General features: G+C 48.1%; 1 protein-coding gene across 1 annotated transcript in view; it reads right to left on the bottom strand.

Moving 5' to 3' along the window:
• LOC144260785 (vasoactive intestinal polypeptide receptor-like) overlaps positions 1–24,569 on the bottom strand; it is a 182,321-nt gene that overhangs the window by 8,566 nt on the left and 149,186 nt on the right. Inside the window, exons 7-10 of the mRNA XM_077809524.1 lie at positions 15,644–15,797; positions 14,231–14,291; positions 7,598–7,667; positions 3,567–3,658 (exon numbers count right to left, since the gene is read on the bottom strand). Coding sequence (XP_077665650.1) covers positions 3,567–3,658; positions 7,598–7,667; positions 14,231–14,291; positions 15,644–15,797 — 377 coding nt within the window. The remainder of the gene's footprint in view (positions 1–3,566; positions 3,659–7,597; positions 7,668–14,230; positions 14,292–15,643; positions 15,798–24,569) is intronic.

Raw genomic sequence — 24,569 nt, 5'->3', positions numbered from 1 at the left:
ATTGAACCCCAGGGTCTCCGAGTGACTTTCTCAGTCTAGCAGAGGCGGGAGCCAAGAGGGCCCTGCCGCAAACTGCTACAGTGGCCTAAGTGCAGTGAGTCTGGGCTGGGATTTTCAAAGGCATCTCAGGATATGAGGTGTTCAGTTTGATGGGATTTTGGCACTTAACTCCCTTGGGCTCCTTTGGAAATTCCAGCCCTGAGGGGCTCAGTCTATTCCCCACCATGTGAGTCAACATCAAACAAAAGCACATAGTACAACTGCCCCCCTGGTTGGCAGCAGAAAAAGCAAGGACTGAACGAGCACTGAGCCTAAACTCCCCTTGCTTCACCAGGGGCCTGTCTATCCATCCAGCTCAAGGCTCTGCATGGCCACTCATCACCGTAGTGCGTGGTCCCCTTCCACGTAACCGAGACTGGCAACAGCAAGATGCCTCTGGGTCACCAGGGACTCCTGGGCTCTTCTCCCTGTTTGAGTCTGCTTGGGCTAGTGGAGTTTTTGCAGAGGGAAGTGTAGGGAGAGGGGTGGTAGATACGGGGAAGGCTATGCTTGCCCATGAAGCAGTCCTTCTAGGGGCACACTGGCAGTGCAACGTGGGGAAGCTTGGATTCCTGCCTCTTGTGCCATATCTTGGTCTGTGGGTACAGCAAGGTAGCTTTTTCCAGCATTAATTCACTGGGAATGTTTTTAAAAAGACCAAGTCCACCTCCTAGATCACTGGGACCTAATCCTTCCGTTGGCTGCCTGTGTACGCACACAGAACTTTCATTGAGATTAATGGGAGCCGGTTACCCAATGAAGGCAAGGATCTGACCCCAGGACAACACTGTTCGTTCTAGAACATAGTTCAATATGCTGATTTAATCTCAGCACATCAACAGGGATGTCGTAATCAGAGGGGGAGACACGACATCTGACTACAGATACATAAAGGGATGTAATAGAAAAGGCAGGGACCAATAACGCATACTGGTCGGTGAGAACAAAACAAAAATGAACAGGCTTTAGTGAGCTGCAGCAGGGAAATGGTAAGATCAAATACCGTTTCCTTTCTAGTCTAAGAACAGTTCAAGTGGAGAAAGGGGAATCATCATCACAAGAGATTTTCAAGGCTCTGGGAGACACCCAAATTTAAGGGCAGAGTAAGGATGCTGAAATTGGTCCCTTCCATCATATAGGAGGATGAACTAAATGACCCACTGGAAATCCTTTCCAATACAAATCTTTCTAGGAATCCCTCCATAAAGATCTAGATTGTTCCAAATGCTGATTCAGGATAGCAGCAAGATGCAAAGATGGGTTGGTGTCTGATCTTGGTTCTATATAGGGCCCTACCAAATCGACGGCCATGAAAAGCACGTCATGGGCCGTGAAATCTGCTCTCCCCCCGTGAAATCTGTACAGTATAGGGTAAAAGCACGCAAAAGACCAGATTTCACAGGAGGAGACCAGTGTTTCTGAAATTGGGGGTCCTGACCCAAAAGGGAGTTGTGTGTGGGGGGGGGAGGGAGGAATCACAAGGTTATTTTGGGGGGGGCGGGTCGCAGTATTGCCACCCTTACTTCCACACTGCCTTGAGAGCTGGGTGGCTGGAGGGCAGTGACTGTTGGCCGGGCACCCAGCTCTGAAGGCAGCATCCCGCCAGCAGCAGCGCAGAAGTAAGGGTGGCAACACCAGACCGTGCCGCCCTACACTTCTGCCTGGTGCCTTCAGAGCTGGGCGGCCGGAGAGCGGCGGCTGCTGACTGAGGCCATCCTTTCTTCTGCACCGCTGCTGGTGGTGGCTCTGCCTTCAGAGCTGGGCTCCCGGCCAGCAGCTGCTGCTCTCCAGCTTCCCAGCTCTGAAGGCAGCGTTGCTGCCAGCAGCATCGCAGTGCCGCACCCCCCTCACAATAACCTTGTGACCCCCGTACAACTCCTTTTAGGGACAGGACCCCCCACAATTACCACACCGTACAATTTCAGGTTTAAATAGCTGAAATCGTGAAATTTACAATTTTTAAAATCCTATGACCATGAAATTGACCAAAATGGACTGTGAATTTGGTAGGGCCCTAGTTATATACCATTAAGCTGGACTGAATCCGTGGAGCTGTGTAGACTTACTCCAGATTTACACTGATCTAATTGAGACCAGAATCTTGCCCACTGAGACTGACTTTGATCTCACAGACACTGGTGTAAATCAGAAGTGGCTCTGCTGAAGTCAGTCACATGCCGTTAGTACAGGAGTGCTATATTATGTAGGTCATTTGAACACACAGCGATAGCGCCTCTGAATGCCACTGCCCTTCCATATTTGTGCAACAGGAAGTGTTATTATTATGATCATAGGGTTCAGCACACAGCCCTTTAAATGTGGAATCCAGGGCTTCTCCTGTAGCTCCGCCCTTTGGGGTGGAGCCAGAAAGTGCCCTAACACAACAGAGTCTGGAGCCTGCGGGGGGACAGAAGCCATTCTGCATCTGCCTATGGGGGACATGGAACAGGTTGAACTTTCCTATCCGTTATCCCACACGACTCCCCTTCCCCCAGGCTTGCTTTCTGCCATCTGGACAAATGACTGACAGTAAATCCGTCTGATTTTTCATTAAATCATGAACGTAACATACCCCCAACCGTACAGGATTCCAGACAGCTGTGCCCACTGTGATCTGCGGTCACCTCTCTAGTCCTCACTCTGTTCTTTTCAGTGTCACTTCATGCAGGGCCGGCTCTACCGTTTTTGCCGCCCCAAGCACCGGAAAAACCTGTCGCCGCCGAATTGCCACAGCGGACGGCAGGAGAGAGAAGCTGCCGCCGAATTGCCACCGAATTGTACCTGCTTGGAACGTTGGTGCCTAGAGCCGGCCCTGACGCCATGGCTGCGGTGCCTTGGGACACAGCACTACCAGGTAAGACTATGGTTCTGGAGACAGTACCGAGGACCTGATGAGTTCCCCCAAAAGTCTTCACCAAGAGCCTGATTAAGCAGGTACTGGCGAAGCAGGCCCCTGCTGGGCAGCACATAGTGAGCTTGGGGTCTGGCCGAACCCCAAAGACTTCATGATGGATGAGGATTCCAAGAACGTGGCTAGATCTAGTTACCCTGGATGTGAAATTGCTGGACCAAGTTCTCTGCTGATGTAAAATGGTGCAGCTCCACTGAATGCAAAGAGACTTCAATGGAGCTGTGAAGGTTTGCACCAGGGGAGGCTTTGGCCCGTTCTTTCTGAGCCTCAGGAAACTTTTAGCCACCTATGTCAACTGAACCCAGTAAATGATGAATGTACAAATCAAGCACCTGTTTGTCTTATAATGAAGCATCGTCGTGGAGCTCACCTGTTCATTGCTATTCCTAGGAGCAAGACTCCTGACCCATCTATAAACAGTTTGACAGCCACATGCTTGATTATTTTAGCATATCTCCCAACCCCCTAATCTCAGATACCTTTGATCGACTCAAAACATTTTGGAGTGGGATCAATCAAATGTAGACAGGGAGGATGGTTCTGGGTAAGCAAACAGCCTTGCCTGACAGGTCTCATCAACACTGCATGGTTCAGGTGAAAACAGTCTAGGACTTACAAGTACTGGCTGGTTTCATTGCGCCCAACATCAGGGGAATGCAGCTTCTGGAATAGGATCCGGATAATACAAATGAAGAGGATGAAGTTTACCTAATGGGAAACAGAGAAAGGAGAGCGAGAGAGAGAGAGAAAAAAGGGGGTTAAACTCCCATGATCCCTTTCTGCAGTGAAAAGAGCTAGTTGTTAGAGGATATTCCTTTTGCCTCAATGATCTGTTCATGGAATGAGCCGTTGTTAAAAAGCCACAGGCAGAAAACCCCACTCTGTGAGCACATGGTAAACTGAGACAGAATGGCAGCCATCTTGGGCCTGACATCAGCCTGCTTGGGACTTTGTGTCATACATCTCAAGTATGATGATGTCAAACCCATAGAGCACAGCTCTGCACGACGTCCTGCTGCACGGGGGGGGGGCTGGCGACAGGGCAGGATTAGAGCTTTTCGGTTAGTTGAGCAGCGGAGGTCACGGCCCACAGTAGATGGCGATACGGGGCTCGCTGCCGGGCACGTCACAGACTGGGATGGGGGCCGTGCGCCAAAAAATAGATACATGGAACGGTGTCAGAGAGAACTGCAAAACAGGCTCCTATCCTGCCTCACCAGGCATGCCTTCTTCATACACACGCCGGCGAGCTAGGGCAGCAGGGAATTAACATCACAGGTAAACACTGGCACATTGCCTCTGCTTCCAGACTAGGCCAAAGCATAAAACCATTGGTGCCCTGGAGCTATTTTTATTATCCTTAGCTCTGCTTTTCATCTGAGGATCTCAAAGTGCTCCAGGTACGATCATCCTCTTTTTACAGATGGAATTGAGGCACGGGGAGGCGACAAAGGGGACTGCCCAAAGTCACACAGCAGCTGGCAGGACTAGAACTCAGGTCTCCCCAAATCCCACAGCAATGCTCTAACCTCTGACGAATGCTGCTGCTTGGCACAACTGAGAAGCAGGAGATGATCTACACCAGAGAAGACTTGAAACCCTGGTGTGAATTTAGACCAGTCTGGGCACAAAATCTCCTTCCTTATCCTTTACCATTAATGACCTCTCAAGTGATTCTTATTTTATATTGTCATAGATGTAAAGGCAAGAAGGAACCATTATGATCATCTCGGCTGACCTTCTGCACAGCTCAGGCTAGAGAGCTTCATCTGTGCATCTGTGCCAGTGCTTAATTACCCTCATCTTAGCTCTCCCACTTTGCTTGCCATAGTTTCTGATTGTGTTTATTAGCCTAGAAAAAAAAAAGAGACTTGCCCCGACACACAGGCAACTAGACATAGGGGGCAGATTCTAATCAGCATCGGTAACATGCGAGTTGTAGTAAGTGAACATAAGATCTGAGTTGCTTCCCAAGCGTCTGTGCAGTGTGCAGCATTGACTGTGTCAAGCCCAGGTGGCTGAGAGTGTGAACAGGGAAGGTTAAATGTGAGTGGACTGTGCTCGGGCAGATGGGCAAAGGGGACAGGCTTTAGCGATGGATTTCTTTGAGGCATGCAGAAGAAAATTGTAATTACTGGACAGCGTCTGTTCTGTGCTGAGAAAAAAGTTTAGACTTATTTTATTGAACAACAGCAAAAGATATTAGGCCTTCCATCCCAGGAGAACGAGGTGCATTTCTTTCTAAAAAAGGTTACATCGGGAAAGAGAAAATCTGATCTACCGGTCTTTCTGAAAGACAAACATTTTGACATATGTCAGATAAGGATTTCATTTCAGTTTAGTAAGGTTAATAAAATACAAAGTGGTTATTAAAAATGTTTGTTCTTGAGATTAGCTCTGTGACAGGTGATGTGGGCAGATTGCTTCACGCAAAGGGTAATATACATTGGCAATAAAGAGAACTTATGTGCAAGATAGAGATCTCAGGTTGGGGTGGGCTCTACAAATCTTGTTTTGTTGATGTTGCTTTCTCTGTCCTTCCCCTCCCGCATGTTTGCCCTGAGTTTGGGGAACAAACTCAAAGCTGAATTCAACTGAAGTTCATCTGATTTCCGGTCCTTGCTCACAAATGGACCCAGGTTTGCTGAACATCCAAATGGGGAAGTTGTATAGAATCAATAGGGATGGAACCAACCGGTGTCTTTAGAAACATCATGGGGCTCTATGGTCTCTTCTATCTCCCACAGAAAGCTCGATATCAGACACTCCCATTGACTTCAGTGGGAACTAGATCAAGAATCTTGAGAAATTACTCTAAAAACCTATAGCAAGGATGTAATTATCTATTAGATTCTATAGGATGATGCAAAACACCTATGGAAAAGTGATAATTTTGTATTAAATCCTTTAGGACATTTCCATCAGGGAAGGTTTAAATACCTCAGGATGAGCCTGGGCTGAATTTTGCATTTGAAACAACACGGCAACCAGAGAGGACTATTTATGTGTTCAAGAGAAAATTGAGAATTGGTTGGAGGCAAGTGCAGGGAAGAGATGAAAATGAGGGGTCTGATGAAAACCAAGGAGGTGATATGGGGCCAAAAAATGGGTAGGTACGCTGGGTCAGAGAATCTGCTTATAACATTCCTTGGTCCAGTTGTGCTGCCAGATGTGTGGGAGTACCACCTGCTGATGGGGGAGTTACTTGTGTACAACTGAAGATGACTCATGTATGGGTATCAATAATAGAGCTGTTTAACCCCATGTAACAGGGGTTAGACTCTAGGACTCTGCACTGAGAAGCAGGGATCCTCCGGTGGGTTGGGTCTGGAACCATGCATGAAGGTGCAGTTTAATTAATAATGAATCATATTAGCAGGTGGCTCTGATTTAACCAGAGTACAAGAGGAGATGGATCCTCTCTGGGGCAAAGGAAACTAGGGTCTGAGACAGAGGGGTCCGGCAGAGAAAACCCTAATGCTGGAAGAGAAAGTTGGAGCATTGTTTTTGAAACGGAGTTAGGGTATGTGTACACTAGAAACACTACAGTGACACAGCTGCAGCATAGACACTTACTACAGCGACAGAAGAAGTTCTTCTATTGCGATAGTAAATCCACCTCTCAGAGAATTGGTAGCTAGGTTGATGGAAGAATTCTTCCATCGACTTAGTGGTGTCTACATCGGGGCTTAGGTCAGCTTAACTATGTCTGAGAATTTTTCACATCCCTGAGTGACGTAGCTAGGTCAACCTAACTTGGGTAGAGTTCACCACCCCTTAGATTTATCTATTTGCTACTGTGAATCAATATGTTCTTCAACATCTGTGTCCTCCTTTTCCAGAGTAGGGGTAAAGTGCTTGTAACGCTCATTGGTGCCTCTTTCTTGGAGATCGCTTCCACCAACTTTCCAGGATGGGCAACTCAACCTCCTTTCCTACATGGTCCTCCATTTATCAGAGGTTTCTTTATACCACCGCTCACCACTGTAGTATCCGAGCACTCACCCTTTCCTCCCAGATGCTTCAGGATAAAGTGTTAAGGGAACTTGAGGACTGAGGACCTGATCCTATGAGGTGTAGTGCGCCTCTGAGCCTTGCCAAGAGTCCTCAGCTCTTACTGAAGTCTAACTTACCCAAAGTCAAACCTTTGGGAAGGACGTCAGCACCTCACAGGAACAGGTCCTGAGCATTCTAATCCATGACTTATTTCTTAAAAGGTGGAAAGGTTTTGCAAATGGGATTCTAATAAGGAAACATCTGCTCTTCTCGTATTAGTAACAGTAGAACACAGGAAATGCCAGACTGGATCAGACCTGCAGTACAACTAATCCAGTATCCTGGCTCTGAGAATGGCCAGCACCAGCTGCTTCAGGGTACAACAAGCCCTTCCATAGGCAGTTCTGGATAACCTGCCCTCCAAGAGAAGTTACTTTAACATCAGTTAGTTAGGTTGGCCCATGCTGTCAAGACAATTCACGCACATCAGAGAAATGCTTGGCAAAGACTGTTTTCTAGTCAGTCTGTCTCTCCACTTACATCTGTCTGCCTGCATATGCCATTTATGGAACACTCATCCATGCATAACCTAGGGTCTGAGCTTTCACTAACAAGGGCTTTTGCAGCCAGTGGAGATTGCTGATACTTTACCAAAATAGAAACCGCAATAGGAGCTCTGATGATCAACCAGTACCGGGACTCGCCTATGTCCTCCCAACACCTGCAAATAAACAAAGGAAAATAACAACCAAATCGGAGCAAACAGGCTGTTATGCAGAAATCTGACGAAAGCGCCAGTCTGGGGCGGCTACCAGTATTTCAGATGCAAAGCTTCACAGAGAGGGATTCCAGAGAGCAAAGAGCACTGACTACCTGCTGGGTGAAACCCTGGCCCAGCTGAAGTTAATGACAAAACTCCCACTGGCTTTAATGGGATGAAGGATTTCATCCCATGTGTTGTGATATGGGTTGTCTTTAACTGGTCAACATTTGGTTGGAAATTAGAAATGTCAATTATAAAATTTTAAAAGGAAACAGGAATATTTTGGACAATGTTCACAACCATTTTTCCTTTCCCCCTCCCGTATGGAACTAATTGGTTTTGTTATTAACAGAGGGACACATTCATAATTTTGTTCCCTTTTTTTTTTATCAGCTCTAGTCATTGTAATAAACATCTTACTTACGAATGAGGGACATAGTGATAAGATACAGTATACGCTAAAGAGAACCAATTTTATCACCGTTTTGAAAGCCCACGTGCCCAGCACTGGAGCATAAAGGCACCAACTAAAATACTCATTTTATTACACACATTTTTAGGTTCATTTAGGGATGCTCAATAAATGGGCACATCTGGTTGTTAGAGGAACTCCTTTAATTCTTGCAAAATGTATGCTGCCGGGAATAAAAACCATAAAATCCCAGATTGGTTTATGAGACATTCAAATGACAGTTGCTGCCCTGCAGACAAATTCAAGCCAGCAAGCCTCTCAAAACTTAGACTCTCAGATTTTAAAGCCAGAAAGGACCATTATGATCACCATCATAATTGCATGTTGCAAATGTTAGAAGGAAGGGCATACCCAACATGTACGTAACTAAAGCCTGATTCTGCAACCCTGAGTAGTAGTTACCATACGAGTAGCCCTACTGGCTTCAGGAGGACTGCTTGTCTAAGTGTTACTCTACATGAGTACAGATTGCAGGATAGGGTCATAATTACTCACATGTCATTTGTTACTTGTAAAACTTCATAGAATCATAGAATATCAGGGTTGGAAGGGACCTCAGGAGCCAGGTGAGCCTCGAATGGGCCTGACTGTATAAAAGCCAGTCAGCTGTGAACCAGCTGAGCAGCGAACAGCAGAGCGGCTAACAGAGGGAGTTTGCCTGGGAGTTCACCTGGGGAGAGCCTGCTGAGGCTTACATCTGGCCGACTTCTCTGAGTAGTTACTACAACTCCTGAGTGAGCTCGTAGAAGGAAGGTAATATGGATGGGGGGTGTTCAGCTGTTGTGACCTGCACTGGATGTGCCATGTTTGTCTTTCTTCCACAGGACAGAAGCGACTTTGTCTGTACAAAGTGCAAGCTGGTCTCCATATTGGAAGAGAAGGTTCAAGGTCTGCAGCAACAGGTATCGACCCTGCGTTGCATAAGAGAAACCGAAGATTTCCCGGACAGACGTCAGGATATGCTTCTACAGGCACAATGTTCTGAAGATTCAGAGCAGGCTGCGCAGCGGGGACAGGACGGTGAAGAGATTTGGCAGCATGTGACCTCCAGAAGAAGAAAGGGGAGCGTCCATGTACCAGCAACGCAGATACAGGTAAGTAACCGTTTTCATGTTCTCTCCACAGGTACTAATGCAGAGAGTGGACTACATGATACATCTGAGGGCAGGGAGCAGAAAAAGACTCTGCCGATTGGAAGGCATGAGATGCACTGTCCTAGGGTTGGGGGTTCCACGACCACCGCTCCCAAGAGAAGGAGGCGGGTGGTTGTGGTCGGGGACTCTCTCCTCAGGGGGACTGAGTCATCTATCTGCCGCCCCAACCGGGAAAACCGAGAAGTCTGCTGCTTGCCAGGAGCTAGGATTCATGATGTGACGGCGAGACTCATCAAGCCCTCGGATCGCTACCCCTTCCTGCTTCTCCACATGGGCACCAATGATACTGCCAAGGATGACCTTGAGCGGATCACTGCAGACTACGTGGCTCTGGGAAGAAGGATAAAAGAGTTTGAGGCACAAGTGGTCTTCTCGTCCATCCTGCCCGTGGAAGGAAAAGGCCTGGGTAGAGACCGTCGAATCGTGGAAGTCAACAAATGGCTACGCAGGTGGTGTCGGAGAGAAGGCTTTGGATTCTTTGACCATGGGATGGTGTTCCAAGAAGGAGGAGTGCTAGGCAGAGACAGGCTCCACCTAATGAAGACAGGGAAGAGCATCTTCGCAGGCAGGCTGGCTAACCTAGTGAGGAGGGCTTTAAACTAGGTTCACCGGGGGAAGGAGACCAAAGCCCTGAGGTAAGTGGGGAAGTGGGATACCGGGAGGAAGCACGAGCAGGAGCACGCGAGAGGGCAGGGGTCCTGCCTCATACTGAGAAAGAGGGACGATCAGCGAGTTATCTCAAGTGCCTATACACAAATGGAAGAAGCCTGGGAAATAAGCAGGGAGAACTGGAAGTCCTGGCATAGTCAAGGAATTATGATGTGATTGGAATAACAGAGACTTGGTGGGATAACTCACATGACTGGAGTACTGTCATGGATGGATATAAACTGTTCAGGAAGGACAAGCAGGGCAGAAAAGGTGGGGGAGTTGCACTGTATGTAAGGGAGCAGTATGACTGCTCAGAGCTCAAGTATGAAACTGCAGAAAAACCTGAGTGTCTCTGGATTAAGTTTAGAAGTGTGAGCAACAAGGGTGATGTCGTGGTGGGAGTTTGCTATAGACCACTGGACCAGGGGGATGAGGTGGACGACGCTTTCTTCCGGCGACTCACGGAAGTTACTAGATCGCAGGCCCTGGTTCTCATGGGAGACTTCAATCACCCTGATATCTGCTGGGACAGCAATACAGCGGTGCACAGACAATCCAGGAAGTTTTTGGAAAGTGTAGGGGACAATTTCCTGGTGCAAGTGCTGGAGGAACCAACTAGGGGCAGAGCTCTTCTTGACCTGCTGCTCACAAACTGGGAAGAATTAGTAGGGGAAGCAAAAGTGGATGGGAACCTGGGAGGCAGTGACCATGAGATGGTCGAGTTCAGGATCCTGACACAGTGAAGAAAGGAGAGCAGCAGAATACGGACCCTGGACTTCAGAAAAGCTGACTTTGACTCCCTCAGGGAACTGATGGGCAGGATCCCCTGGGAGAATAACATGAGGGGAAAAGGAGTCCAGGAGAGCTGGCTGTATTTTAAAAAATCCTTATTGAGGTCACAGGGACAAACCATCCCGATGTGTAGAAAGAATAGCAAATATGGCAGGTGACCAACTTGGCTTAACAGTGAAATCCTTGCTGATCTTGAACCCAAAAAAGAAGCTTACAAGAAGTGGAAGATTGGACAAATGACCAGGGAAGAGTATAAAAATATTGCTCGGGGATGCAGGAGTGAAATCAGGAAGGCCAAATCACACCTGCAGTTGCAGTTAGCAAGAGATGTTAAGAGTAACAAGAAGGGTTTCTTCAGGTATGTTAGCAACAAGAAGAAAGTCAAGGAAAGTGTGGGCCCCTTACTGAATGAGGGAGGCAACCTAGTGACAGAAGATGTGGAAAAAGCTAATGTACTCAATGCTTTTTTTGCTTCTGTCTTCACGAACAAGGTCAGCTCCCAGACTGCTGCATTGGGCAGCACAGCATGGGGAGGAGATGACCAGCCCTCTGTGGAGAAAGAAATGGTTCGGGACTATTTAGAAAAGCTGAACATGCACAAGTCCATGGGGCCGGATGCACTGCACCTGAGGATGCTAAAGGGAGTTGGCTGATGTGATTGCAGAGCCATTGGCCATTATCTTTGAAAACTCATGGCAATCGGGGAAAGTCCCGGACAACTGGAAAAAGGCTAATGTAGTGCCCATCTTTAAAAAAGGGAAGAAGGAGGATCCTGGGAACTACAGGCCAGTCAGCCTCACCTCAGTCCCTGGAAAAATCATGGAGCAGGTCCTCAAGGAATCAATTCTGAAGCACTTAGAGGAGAGAAAAGTGATCAGGAACAGCCAGCATGGATTCAGCAAGGGCAAGTCATGCCTGGCTAATCTAATTGCCTTCTATGACGAGATAACTGGCTCTGTGGATGAGGGGAAAGCGGTGAACGTGTTGTTCCTTGACTTTAGCTAAGCTTTTGACACGGTCTCCCACAGTATTCTTGCCAGTAAGTTAAAGAAGTATGGGCTGGATGAATGGACTATAAGGTGGATAGAAAGTTGGCTAGATTGTCGGGCTCAATGGGTAGTGATCAATGGCTCCATGTCTAGTTGGCAGCCGGTATCAAGTGGAGTGCCCCAAGCCTTGGTCCTCGGGCCAGTTTTGTTCAATATCTTCAAAAATGATCTGGAGGATGGCGTGGATTGCACCCTCAGCAAGTTTGCAGATGACACTAAACTGGGAGGAGAGGTAGATACGCTGGAGGGTAGGGATCGGATACAGAGGGCCCTAGACAAATTAGAGGATTGGGCCAAAAGAAATCTGAGGAGGTTCAACAGGGAAAAGTGCAGAGTCCTGCACTTAGGACAGAAGAATCCCATGCACCGCTACAGACTAGAGGCCGAATGGCTAGGCAGCAGTTATGCAGAAAAGGACCTAGGGGTTACAGTGGACGAGAAGCTGGATATGAGTCAACAGTGTGCCCTTGTTGCCAAGAAGGCCAATGGCATTTTGGGATGTATAGGTAGGGGCATTGCCAGCAGATTGAGGGATGTGATCATTCCCCTCTATTCGACATTGGTGAGGCCTTATCTGGAGTACTGTGTCCAGTTTTGGGCCCCACACTACAAGAAGGATGTGGAAAAATGGGAAAGAGTCCAGCGGAGGGCAAAAAAAATGATTAGGGGACTGGAACACATGACTTATGAGGAGAGGCTGAGGGAACTGGGATTGTTTAGTCTGCAGAAGAGAAGAATGAGGGGGGATTTGATAGCTGCATTCAACTACCTGAAAGGGGGTTCCAAAGAGGATGGATCTAGACTGTTCTCAGTGCTGGCAGATGACAGAACAAGGAGTAATGGACTGAAGTTGCAGTGGGGGAGGTTTAGGTTGGATATTAGGAAAAACTTTTTCACTAGGAGGGTGGAGAAACACTGGAATGCGTTACCTAGGGAGGTGGTGGAATCTCCTTCCTTAGAGGTTTTTAAGGTCAGGCTTGACAAAGCCCTGGCTGGGATGATTTAGCTGGGGATTGGTCCTGCTTTGAGCAGGGGGTTGGACTAGACGACCTCCTGAGGTCCCTTCCAACCCTGAGATTCTATGATTCTATGATTCTAACCCCCTGCTCAAAGCAGGACCAATCCCCGACTAAATCAACTTGCCCCATCTTGTTAGCTACAATTGATCTGATCCAGATTTAAAGAAGAAGAACATAAGCATTGGTCCAGGAGGATGGGGGTGGAGTGCAGACTTGAAGGGTTTGGCTGGGAAAAGGTCACTGGAGACTATGGTGGGAGAGGCGTGGGGTGCTTATTCAGTTACTGCGGCACTCACAAATATAGCACTCACTCCAGCAAGCTGGCCTCCTCCCATTGAAATGCACAGCGAGAGCGCTCTGCACCCTCACAGGATCCATCCCCAAAGTGGCATCTTTGGCAGGTTTGGACCTTCGTGTAACTTTCTATGGAGTCACAAAAAGCCCAACATCTGAACCGAACTGTGCTGTTATCAGAGATCCCGGGCTACAGCAGGGTCACCAGACGGAAATGGGAAGAGTACTCTGTTGCTGTCAGCTTTGTACAGTAATTTGCAAGTGAAAGGGGAAGTGAGACATGAGCCCTACATTAGCACAGCAGCAATGATAAGGACATGGTCACTTCCTGGTGGCCACCATTACTTGTGACATGGGTGGAAGGGCCCATTTCGGAGACTTGAAGGCAGTTCCCTACTGCTTTAATCTTGGATTAAAATAATCGACAATAAACATGAACCCATAGAGCCAAACTGTACACTCAGATATGCAAGTGCAACTCCCATTGGCTCCTTTCGGAATTTTACAATGGGTCAAATGGGCACACAATGGGCCAAATGCATTCCTGGGGTAACTGCACTGATCTCAATTTAGTTAGCATTAGTGGTGTTATGCGACAGATGAATTTGGCCAATATGTTTTATAATACTTTCCATTTCCAAAGCAGCTGCCATCCAAGCATGCCAAAGACCTTTAGAAGCATTAATGAATTAGCCATGGTCTCACAAATCCCTTGGGAATCAGGTTAATATTATTACCTCTGTGCACAGATCGGGAAAGTGAATCAGAGAGGGAGTAAATTCCATGTGGCAGAACCAGGATTAGAACTGAGATCTTGGGGCTCCTGGCCTTGTGCTCGAAAAACAAGCCCATCCTTTCGCTCATTAGATTTAAAAGCGAATGTTCTTCATTTTAACTTGTTAAGACAGTTCTTTTTATGCTGGTTAAACTGGTCTCACCTCTCAGAAAGGCCAATTCTAAAGGAAAAATTTGATTTTCAAAGACTTTTTACAGTTCATTCTTGCAGAGCAGAGTTTTGAGCTAGCTGATGATACGTTTCCCTTTAAGGTGTCTTAAATTCGAAGAAATTAAGATGACTTCAGAGACTTACCCAATGTTGTCATAGTGAACCTTGATGATAGTCCAGGCTGTGATGAAAACTGATGGAGCACCTATCAGAAGAGAAAGAGGGATCAGTGTCACAGTTGCTACTTGTTTTCACTGTCAAGGCCCTTCCAGGCCTATCTCCACCCACCATCTCAATCTCATTCACTATTGAGACGTTGACTCCAATTGTGACAATGTTGTGGGTAGGTGAGGATTGTTTTACAAACCAGAGTTCTGGGCCCTTGCCAAGCTGGGCACGTACGAACCGAGACTGTGGGGTTGGTTCATACTTTGTCTGAAAGGGATAGATTATAAGATAGAAAATATCATATTGCCTCTATATAAATCCATGGTACGCCTACATCTTGAATACTGCATGCAGATGTGGTTGCCCCATCTCAGAAAAGATCTATTGGAATTGGAAAGGTTCAGAAAAGGGCAACAAAAGTGATTAGGGGTATGGAACAGCAGCCACATGAGGAGCAATTAATAAGACCTGGACTTTTCAGCTTGGAAAAGGGACGACTGAGGGGGGATATAATAGAGGTTTATTAAATCATGACTGGTGTGGAGAAAGTAAATAAGGAAGTGTTATTTACTTCTTCTCATCACACAAGAACTAGCTTTCATTTCACCAAATGAAATTAATAGGCAGCAGGTTTAAAACAAACAAGGAAGTATTTTTTCACACAATGCACAGTCAACCTGTGGAACTCCTTGCCAGAGGATGTTGTGAAGGCCCAGACTATAACAGGGCTCAAAAAAGAACTAGGTAAGTTCTTGGAGGGTAGGCCCATCAATGGCTGTTAGCTAGGATGGGCAGGGATGGTGTCCCTAGCCTCTGTTTGCCAGAAGCTGAGAATGGACGACAGGGGCTGGATCACTTGATGATGACCTGTTCTGTTCATTCCCTGTGGGGCACCTGGCATTGGCCACTGTCGGAAGACAGGATCCTGGGCTAGATGGACCTTTGGCCTGACCCAGTATGGCCGTTCTTATGTCTGGATTTTGCTCATTCATTTCACTGTACAAATAGATGGTTTATTTGCTTTCTCATATATGGGCTACTTGTGGTTTCAGATTCCCAAGGCCTCCTGTGTGCATCGGAGTGAGGAAAAAACACCTCCAGATGCTTCACATTTTAAGTGCCTGAAATATGGGACAGAATAAGGTTTCCGGGGTGGGGTGGGGGGGGCACTCAAGCCAACCATTTGGTTTATTTTAAACAGAACCCTGAGACACCCTCATCTGAGTCTGATGCTACCACCACTAACGCCATCTGGCAGAGAGGTAATGCGCACATATCACCTCTCCTGTCTGATCCCACATGCAAAGGGGTTAAGTCCCTGCTTGAGACAGCTCCAGGTCACCTTGAGTTCATTTTCCTACCATTCATATTCAAGGCGCTAATGCATACCCCAGCCAATCAGGATATACCACCAGAAGTACTTCCTCTCTGAGAAGAAAGAGATGACCAGAAGGGTGTGCAGGTACAAGCCTTCCACCAGCAGCCAGAAGAAGTTGGCCATGATGCAGTACTGAAAGAAAACCATCGCGGCCTTGCAGCCCACCTGGAAGAGAAGAAAATAACAGAGGTGAACCGAGGAGGTGTTTTTATTGTAAGAGATTCAGAGGAAACAAACACATTTGCTGGTAATGCTTGTTTTCTACCTAGCCCAGTAGCTGGAATCTGTAGAGTCTGTATTCACTATGGGCTAGATTGTTCCTGGAACTGCACTGCATGGCTGTGTCATAAGGGAGACCAAGACAGCTCTGCTCTGTTTATGCCTGTCTGGCCTGTCCAGTGGATTTGGGCATGCAGGGGTAAACGGGTGCTTGTACTTGCTGTTCCCCACCGTGGTGCAAATGGGTGAGACATGGGCCTGCTCCCAACACACAATCCCGAGCCAGTACGGGGAAGGTGGTGATTTTCTGCTGAGATAGATGGGCAGCAAATTACTACCCCCATGGGCTACATCATACTGACAGTCTACAAGCTAGCCTTGTCTAAATCAGCCGTCAACCCTGTGTCCAGTTCTGGTCCTCCCAGCACCTAAGAGATGGAGCGGAAATAGAGGGGGTTCAGCGATGAGTGACAAAAAAGGGTGGGGGAATGGAAAGTTTTCCGAATATGAGATCTTAAAACGATTGCGACTGTTTGGTTTGGAACAGAGATGACTAGGAGGGGCTGTGATAGATGTATATGAAATAAAGCCTGGTATAAAGCAGGATAAGAGGGTGAACAGAACACCCTCTGTCATAATGCCAGAACAAGGGAACAGTCAATGAAATTTAAAGGCAGCAGATTTGAAACTGAAGGGACTTTTTTTTTCCTGACACACATCAAAATTAGCCTGTGGAACTCACTGCCACAAGATGTCACTGAAGCAAAGAGATTGGCTGTATATCTGGACAATGAGCTCAGCTACGTAAGATAAGATAAAAAATGTAAGCAATATCGACACTTGGGTTCGGAGTATATGTCAACCGCTAACTGCCCAGGGTTAGGCAGAACTGCCCAGATAGGCAGGTTATTATAGAGCTCTTGCCATGAAGCATCTGGTACTGGCCATTGTTGGAAAAAGTATATCAAACTTCACTGACCACTGGGCTGCACTGGCAGGCAGCTCCTGGCTTCTATAGCAAGGAACTTGCAACCCTCCAGCCTGCATTTTACAGTCACTCACCGTTTCTTTCTTGATTAGATTTCTAGCAATGCTAAAAAGGGCATTGATCGACATGCTCTAGGCACCCTTGACATACTTTAGAAGTACATCCACTAGCGTCCAGGAGGCTACTCACAGCCTACAGTTCTACTCAGGAATAAGAGGCGCAGACTCTGGAGCTGGGTATTGACACCCTTCAGATACTTGTAGACAATTGTCCCTTAGTCGCCGTATTGGCAAGCTGGAAGTACATAGGGCCAGATCCTCAGCGGGTGTAAATCTTCCTTTCCCTGACATCAATGGAGCTCTACATCAGCTGAGGGGACCTGGCCCTTTGTTCTTTCATTGTCTTCTTTAAATCTCATGCTAAGAACAATTGATTGGCACATCGGCGCCCTCCTGGGATCCAGGTGGTGCCAGCAGCATCTCGCTGGGGGGGGCGGGGGGACGGGGACGGGGAGAGAAGCAGGCAACTGGCAATGCAGCTAACTCCAACAAAAGGGAAGGTGATGAAGAGCTGATGTGACAAGGCACCGTCCACGGCCGCCAAAGCACCGTGTGGGCTCCTGACATCTGTTCGCTTCTCCGCCATCTCGGCACACACCTGGCGGGTTGGCACCAAGGCAGCTTGCTTGCTTCACACCCAGCGCAGTGGAACGGTAGGGCCACGCCCTGCTCGCCTCGCTCGGCTGAGTAGCCAGTGTGGATTACCAGCGGGAGTAAAGCAAGCCAGATTCGGCCCTCCTGCGGCAGCCGGCACATGACCGGGAGCCGTTGGGTTCCAGGAAGCATGGGGAGCGATTCTGATGCTGTCAGGCTTTATCAGATGGCACCAAAACCCAATCTGCTCTGCTTTAACCTTGGCGCATCCTCTCTGGAGAGATTGCTTTTAAGCCCTGCCATCTTCCTGAGCTTTTCTGTTCTGAGTATCTAAAGAGCACATGCCAGGTGCTGCACGTAACCAGGAACGGGAATGCTTTCAAGGGGCCCAGGTGGATGCTCAATCACTGCTCTACTGGGGTTTGCTGCTCTGCAAAAATTATGTTAGTTCTGCAGTAAACAGCCTGCCTGCTTGGGGATCTCTCTGCTCTTAAGGGCTACCTCTGTCCCCAGGGACTCTTCCTCTCCAGGCCGATTTGAGGACTTAAACCACGATTTGAGGACTTCAGTAGTTCAGACATAGGTGAGAGGTTTTTCGCAGGAGTGGTGGGTGAAATTCTGTGGCCTGCACTGTGCAGGAGGTCAGACTAGATGATCATAATGGTTCCTTCTGACCTAAATATCTATGAATCTATGATTCAAATATCTATGAATCTATGTGGTTGGGGGAGCAGGGCCAGCTTGAAGCCTGAGGTCCCCTGCTGGGGGTGGAGGATGGGGTCTGCTGGTCTAGTCTGGGTGCGAGGAAGGGGAGGGGGGACCTGGCCAGTCACCCTCTGCCCTGTTGGCACTCAGCTACTCCAGTTCCTGCCAGGATGGACTCCCCAGGGCTCTGGCCCAGCCCTGAGAGCTTCTGCTCTTTCAGGAGCTCTTTGATATTTCTTTCGGACTCCTGACTCTAATGCACTGCCGCCCCCGCCCTGCCCAGGGCGACGCGGCACGGCTCAGACAGCAGGAAGAAGCGCCCCTGCCATTTTAAGAGCCTCTTGACTTGTTTACAGAAGGTGGGTGCGTGATAGATCACAGAGCTGCCTGACGTGAATACGCAGCGCCTGATGACTCATGTGCCCGTCACTGGGAAACCGTGTCTCCCCAGAGGGTGCTTCCTCCAAGGAAGCACAGTAAGAGCAGACTCTGTAACCCACCATCCTAGGTGATTACTCCACCCCTGGCCATAGGACCAGAAGGGGAGTAAAAATCGCCAGGCACCCTTGAAATGGAAGGAACAGGAAACACATTGTATTTACCTAGCTCTGGCAGCCCAGGGCATTGCTGTGAAAATGATTTGGTCTTGGTGGGGCTTTGGTTTAGTTTGCAAGCAGCACTAGGTTTGAGCTCTCTGGTTTATTCGGTGGAATCATGGCGGCCGCCAGTTTGGCGAGGTTTGAACTGGGGCCCTCCCAGGCTGGGAGGCCTAAGAACCTACCTGAAATGGACCAGGAGACTCTCCACCGCTTGAGCGGAGAAGCCAGGCTCTGTGGATGGGGCTGTAACAGCCTCAGAGCCTCTGTGGGCTGGGCACAGAGGGAGGCATGTACCACGTTCACCAGTGGGTTGCACACTGGTTAAAGGAGCGCAGAACCGGAACATAAGAACGGCCCTACTGGGTCAGACCAGAGGTCCATTTAGCCCAGTATCCTGTCTTCTGACAGTGTCCAGGAGGGGAAGCTCTGAACACTGGCGAGGAGGGAGCTCTCTCTATAACTTGAGCAGCCCCAGCTGAAGAAGAGCAGGCTGTCTCTGTCTTGCTGCCTGAATTTTGAGCAGCAATTCTGAGGATGGGTGGGCTGTTTCTTTAAAACCGTGCCAGGAAATGAATTGGGAAGGGGAAGTTGTTGGCCAGACATAGTGAGAAAGAGGCGGGGTACTTTAGGGATGATCTGGTTTTCCTTAGTCCAATGAAGTTCCTTGTTCAGTGTTAGAAGAAAGCAACTCTGAGATTCTTTGTCACTGACACAGGGCAGCAACCAACAACAGGAAGTGCAAGGGGGATTCTGTGTTTGGTAGCAGGAGGAAGGAAAGCAGCGATGCTTGTGATTTGGTGCTGGCACCGGGGATTCAATAGGTAGCTCATATTTCCCTCCGAGACATTACGGTTCTGGTGCTGAGGGATACTGTGCTGCTGGATGACACATAAAACCTAGGTCCTGTCTTGTGTTCATAAAGATCCCACGGCACTTTTCACAAGACGAGGTTTTTGCCTCGGTGTCTGGAGAAACAACTTGGGCTGCTCAGAAACATTTCAAGGAAACACTTTTTTCCCCATTGACTTCAGGGTGAACAGGATCGGGCCTTCAATTTATACCTCTTGAGACAGCAGCTGTTTAAGGAAGGACTGTTTAAAGAAGGGATACTATAGGGAGGATAGCTAGTGCTAGCTGAAAGGTGATGAGGGTAGCAAGGAGGGAAACAAATGAACATTTCATGCTGCACGAAAGGGATGACAAGGAGTAAATGACTAACAATGGGAAAGGAGCTATGTTACTGGGCTACCAGAAAATGTCTGATGATCAGGAACAATGAAATAGTGGAGCAAACTGTGTTGTGAGGTAATTACAGCATATCCCCCAGATGTGTTTTTGGTGAGGCTAGATATGTTGATGGCAATTAATGTTGGGTGCTTCCCCGCTGGAAGCAGAGGATTGGGATTGGCAATCGGAGTGGTCCTTCTCAACCCCTACACCAACCAGCCTGGGGTTCTGCCCCCTGGGAAGTTTTCTGAACTCCAACAGTGATGTTTGGGAGAGCAGTTATAGCTGAATAGCGTGTTTCAGTGATAAACATGAAGGCACCCCCGTGGCATGACAAAGAAGGAGCACAATTTCCTCATCTTGATAATAAAACTTCCCTATCCATTGTAAGGCTCAGCTAGTTTTATCAAGCAGTATGGGAATGCAAAGTGATACTACATCAGTATTGGATCAGTAAGTAATCTATCCATTTTAGGATTTTATACTGATGCCCATCACCACCGTATCTGAGCACCTTCCCTGTGAAATCACTTGCAATAGTGAGATCCCTCGAGGTCTTAGAATCATAGAATACCAGGGTTGGAAGGGACCTCAGGAGGTCATCTAGTCCAACCCCCTGCTCAAAGCAGGATGATCAGGGAGTTATCTTAAGTGCCTATACACAAATGCAAGAAGCCTAGGAAACTTTCCAAGCAGGGAGAACTGGAAGTCCTGGCACAGTCAAGGAATTATGCTGTGATTGGAATAACAGAGACCTTGTGGGGTAACTCACATGACTGGAGCACTGTCATGGATGGGTATAAACTGTTCAGGAAGGACAGGCAGGGCAGAAAAGGTGGGGGAGTTGCATTGTACATAAGAGAGCAGTATGACTGCTCAGAGCTTCAGTATGAAACGGCAGAAAAACCTGAGAGTCTCTGGATTAGGTTTAGAAGTGAGTCTTCTTGATGCAAATATCCCCATATACATCTGATGCATGACATTATAATTATATAAGCCACACCTAGTTCCACTTCTTCACGGAAGACAGGAGATGGAAGTAAACACTGCCTAGACTTCAGCTGCAGATGTTCATCGTACCCTAATGTGAGGTGTCAAAGGTGATGTGAGTTAGGGTTAACACCGATACATGTTTTTCATTGAGCCAACCAGCCCTGACTGGAGGACTATTCTGAGCAGCGTTACTGAATTTGGTGGGTTGATTTCATCAGCCATGGTCATCTCTTGGGCTTGATTCCCCACCGCCCTGCATCTTGTGTAGACGCTCATACCTGGGGCGAGTGAGTGTAAAAGACGGCCCGTCCGATGAGCGGGCGTTTTACAATCACTGTGTGGTGGGTGTCAATCACAACACACGGCAGGGCAGAATCAGGCCTGTCACAGCCAAGGCACTGTTCAAACTTCGTGAACGCATCTACAGCACATCCCCCAGATGTGTTTTCGGTGAGGCTAGATATGCTGATGGCAATTAATATTGGGCGCTTTCCCGCTGGAAACAGAGGATTGGGATTAGAAATCTGAGAGGTCCTTCTCAACCCCTATACCGACCAGCCTGGGGTTCTGGCCCCTGGGAAATTTTGTGATGCAGCCGTCCTCGGGAGCATTCAGATTTAAAGGCAGGCACGGAGAAGGGCCCCCAGGAGAACAGGGGCGTAGAAAAGGTAGAAGTTGCGTTAATTTGCATGGGAAGAAAAGGGGACATTTCACAATCCTCTGGGGGTCAGTGATTGAAGTGGTTTTGATAGCGAGCTGGGCAGGACGCAAACATTTTCTCAAACAACAAGGGGCCAGAGCCTCAGCTGCTGTAACTCATCACAGCTCTGTTGATGTCAGTGGACCGCTGACACATTACACCAACAGAGGATCTGGCCCAGAATCTAAGAAACAGGGAGCAAACAAGGCCAAATTCAGAGCTGGTGTAAACAGGTGCATCACTATTGAAATCAATGGAGTTGCACCCGATCTGCATTTGGGCCAAAGTATTTAACCAACCACATGCTGAGTCAGCTGAGTAGAGCTCATGCCCAGGGTGTCAGACGACAGCGAAGGTACATTGAGGATGAACCACCGGAGGAGATTTTTAGACCGGGACGGGGTGAAGGGCCATGAGGAGGGGCAAAGCTGGGAACTGGTGAGGAGAAAAGGCTGCTGGGCTGGTATGCGGAAGCTAGCAACACTTATTGTTCTTTTCTAAGTCAGGTGGATTAGCCCAACCTCTCCCTGAGAGAAGTTTCTTTCCCACAATGAGAGGCTTTGGGCCAGATGTCTTATGCAGTGACATGCAGTCACCACACTGCAGGCAATGAGTCACTCGCAGACTGACTGAATACCGTGGCACACTAAAAGCTTCTGCATCATAATCCCCCATGACTAACGACTCTGGGTATTCCCACATGGTCATAAACTAACTGGCAGCTTTCCCCAGTTACCCTAGCTCAGCAGAAACAACTCAACTTGACGGGAGCTGGTTTGAGCACCCCTGTGTTCTGATGGAGGCACAACGAAACACCCCTCTACTCTGATCCCGGGCGTAAACACAGGAACGCTCCAAAAGCGGGAGGTGCAAAGTTTATTGATGGCACAGCCGATCTGCAGTGCCAAAGAGTGCAGTTGTACCTCCGTGCATCTCTCGGTGTCCCTTTCAGAAGTACAGCGTAAAAGAAGGTTTCAGGGTAGCAGCCGTGTTAGTCTGCGGAAAAAGAACAGGAGGACTTGTGGCACCTTAGAGACGAACAAATTCTTATGCTCAAAGAAATTGGTTAGTCTCTAAGGTGCCACAAGTACTCCTTTTCTTTTAGTGTGAAAGAAGTGGCACTAGGTCATTATTCAAATGCCCCTAAGGGTGGAGAAGGGATAGCTGAAATTGGGGTATATTGCACATTTAGCCTGTATAAAGAGCAAAAAGAAAAGGAGTACTTGTGGCACCTTAGAGACTAACCAATTTATTTGAGCATGAGCTTTCGTGAGCTACAGCTCACTTCATCGGACGCATACCGTGGAAACTGCAGCAGACATTATATACACACAGAGACCATGAAACAATACCTCCTCCCACCCCACTGTCCTGCTCGTAATAGCTTATCTAAAGTGATCATCAAGTTGGGCCATTTCCAGCACAAATCCAGGTTTTCTCACCCTCCGCCCCCCCCCCCACACAAACTCACTCTCCTGCTGGTAATAGCCCATCCAAAGTGACAACTCTTTACACAATGCGCATGATAATCAAGTTGGGCCATTTCCTGCACAAATCCAGGTTCTCTCACTTAACTTGGATTTAAACTTGGAGAGTGGTCAGTTTGGATGAGCTATTACCAGCAGGAGAGTGAGTTTGTGTGTGTGTGGGGGTGGGTTTTTGGAGGGGGGCGAGGGAGTGAGAGAACCTGGATTTGTGCGGGAAATGGCCCAACTTGATTATCATGCACATTGTGTAAAGAGTTGTCACTTTGGATGGGCTACCACCAGCAGGAGAGTGAATTTGTGTGGGGGGGTGGAGGGTGAGAAAACCTGGATTTGTGCTGGAAATGGCCTAACCTGATGATCACTTTAGATAAGCTATTACCAGCAGGACAGTGGGGTGGGAGGAGGTATTGTTTCATATTCTCTGTGTATATATAAAGTCTGCTGCAGTTTCCACGGTATGCATCCGATGAAGTGAGCTGTAGCTCACGAAAGCTCATGCTCAAATAAATTGGTTAGTCTCTAAGGTGCCACAAGTACTCCTTTTCTTTTTGCGAATACAGACTAACACGGCTGTTACTCTGAAACCTATAAAGAGCAAGCGTCAGACTCTGCTCTCTTTGAAGCAACAGTGGATCATAGTCTGTCCTGCACGTCTCAGGGATGCTGCACAGAACTTGCAGCCCATTGGGAGGAAGCCTAAGGTGGCTTTAAGCTGCTTTTGTGACCTCCCAACCCTTGGCCGCTCTGGGGCTCCTGGTGAAATTCAGACAGCCCTGGGGGCCTGTCTAAGTTATGGCAGTGTCCCTGGGCTATAGCACTGCCTGGAAACTCTGCCGCGCTGTGTTCTGGAGCCCCCATCCTGACATACCCCTCCCACCCCTAACCCTGCCCCAATGCACCCCCGACCCCAGGGCTTGTGAGGAGGTCATCGGAACACAGCTTTACAGCTGCCTACAACAGTACTTGTGCCTGGAGAATCCTTCCAAGGCCAGATCCAGATTCTTTAGGGTCTGTTTAAGTTGCTCCAGTCCTTTCACATGGCATACGGGAGCTGGAGCAGAAGTGAGGATCACACCTGGTAAGCTTTGCCAGTGACTTCAACAGAAGCAGGACCGGGTCCTAAACTTGTGATAGCCCTAAAACAATAGCATCTATACAGCATGTTTCACCTGCAGAGCGCGTGCCAGACATGAACTAACTCATCTGCATAACACTTCTGGGAGGTCAGTCACTGTGTTACTCTACTCATTTTACAAATGGGGGAACTGAGGCACAGAAGGGGAAGCCCAAATTTTCAAAAGTGGCCTTTAATTTTTGGTGCCCCAGTTTTTAGGTACCTGATTTTAGTTAACTAGACGCATGATCG

Source organism: Eretmochelys imbricata, chromosome 2 (genome assembly GCF_965152235.1).
Source record: "Eretmochelys imbricata isolate rEreImb1 chromosome 2, rEreImb1.hap1, whole genome shotgun sequence".
Classification (NCBI taxonomy): Eukaryota; Metazoa; Chordata; order Testudines; family Cheloniidae; genus Eretmochelys; species Eretmochelys imbricata.
Note: the sequence above shows the minus strand (reverse complement) of the source record. Positions and strands in the feature narration are given on the sequence as shown.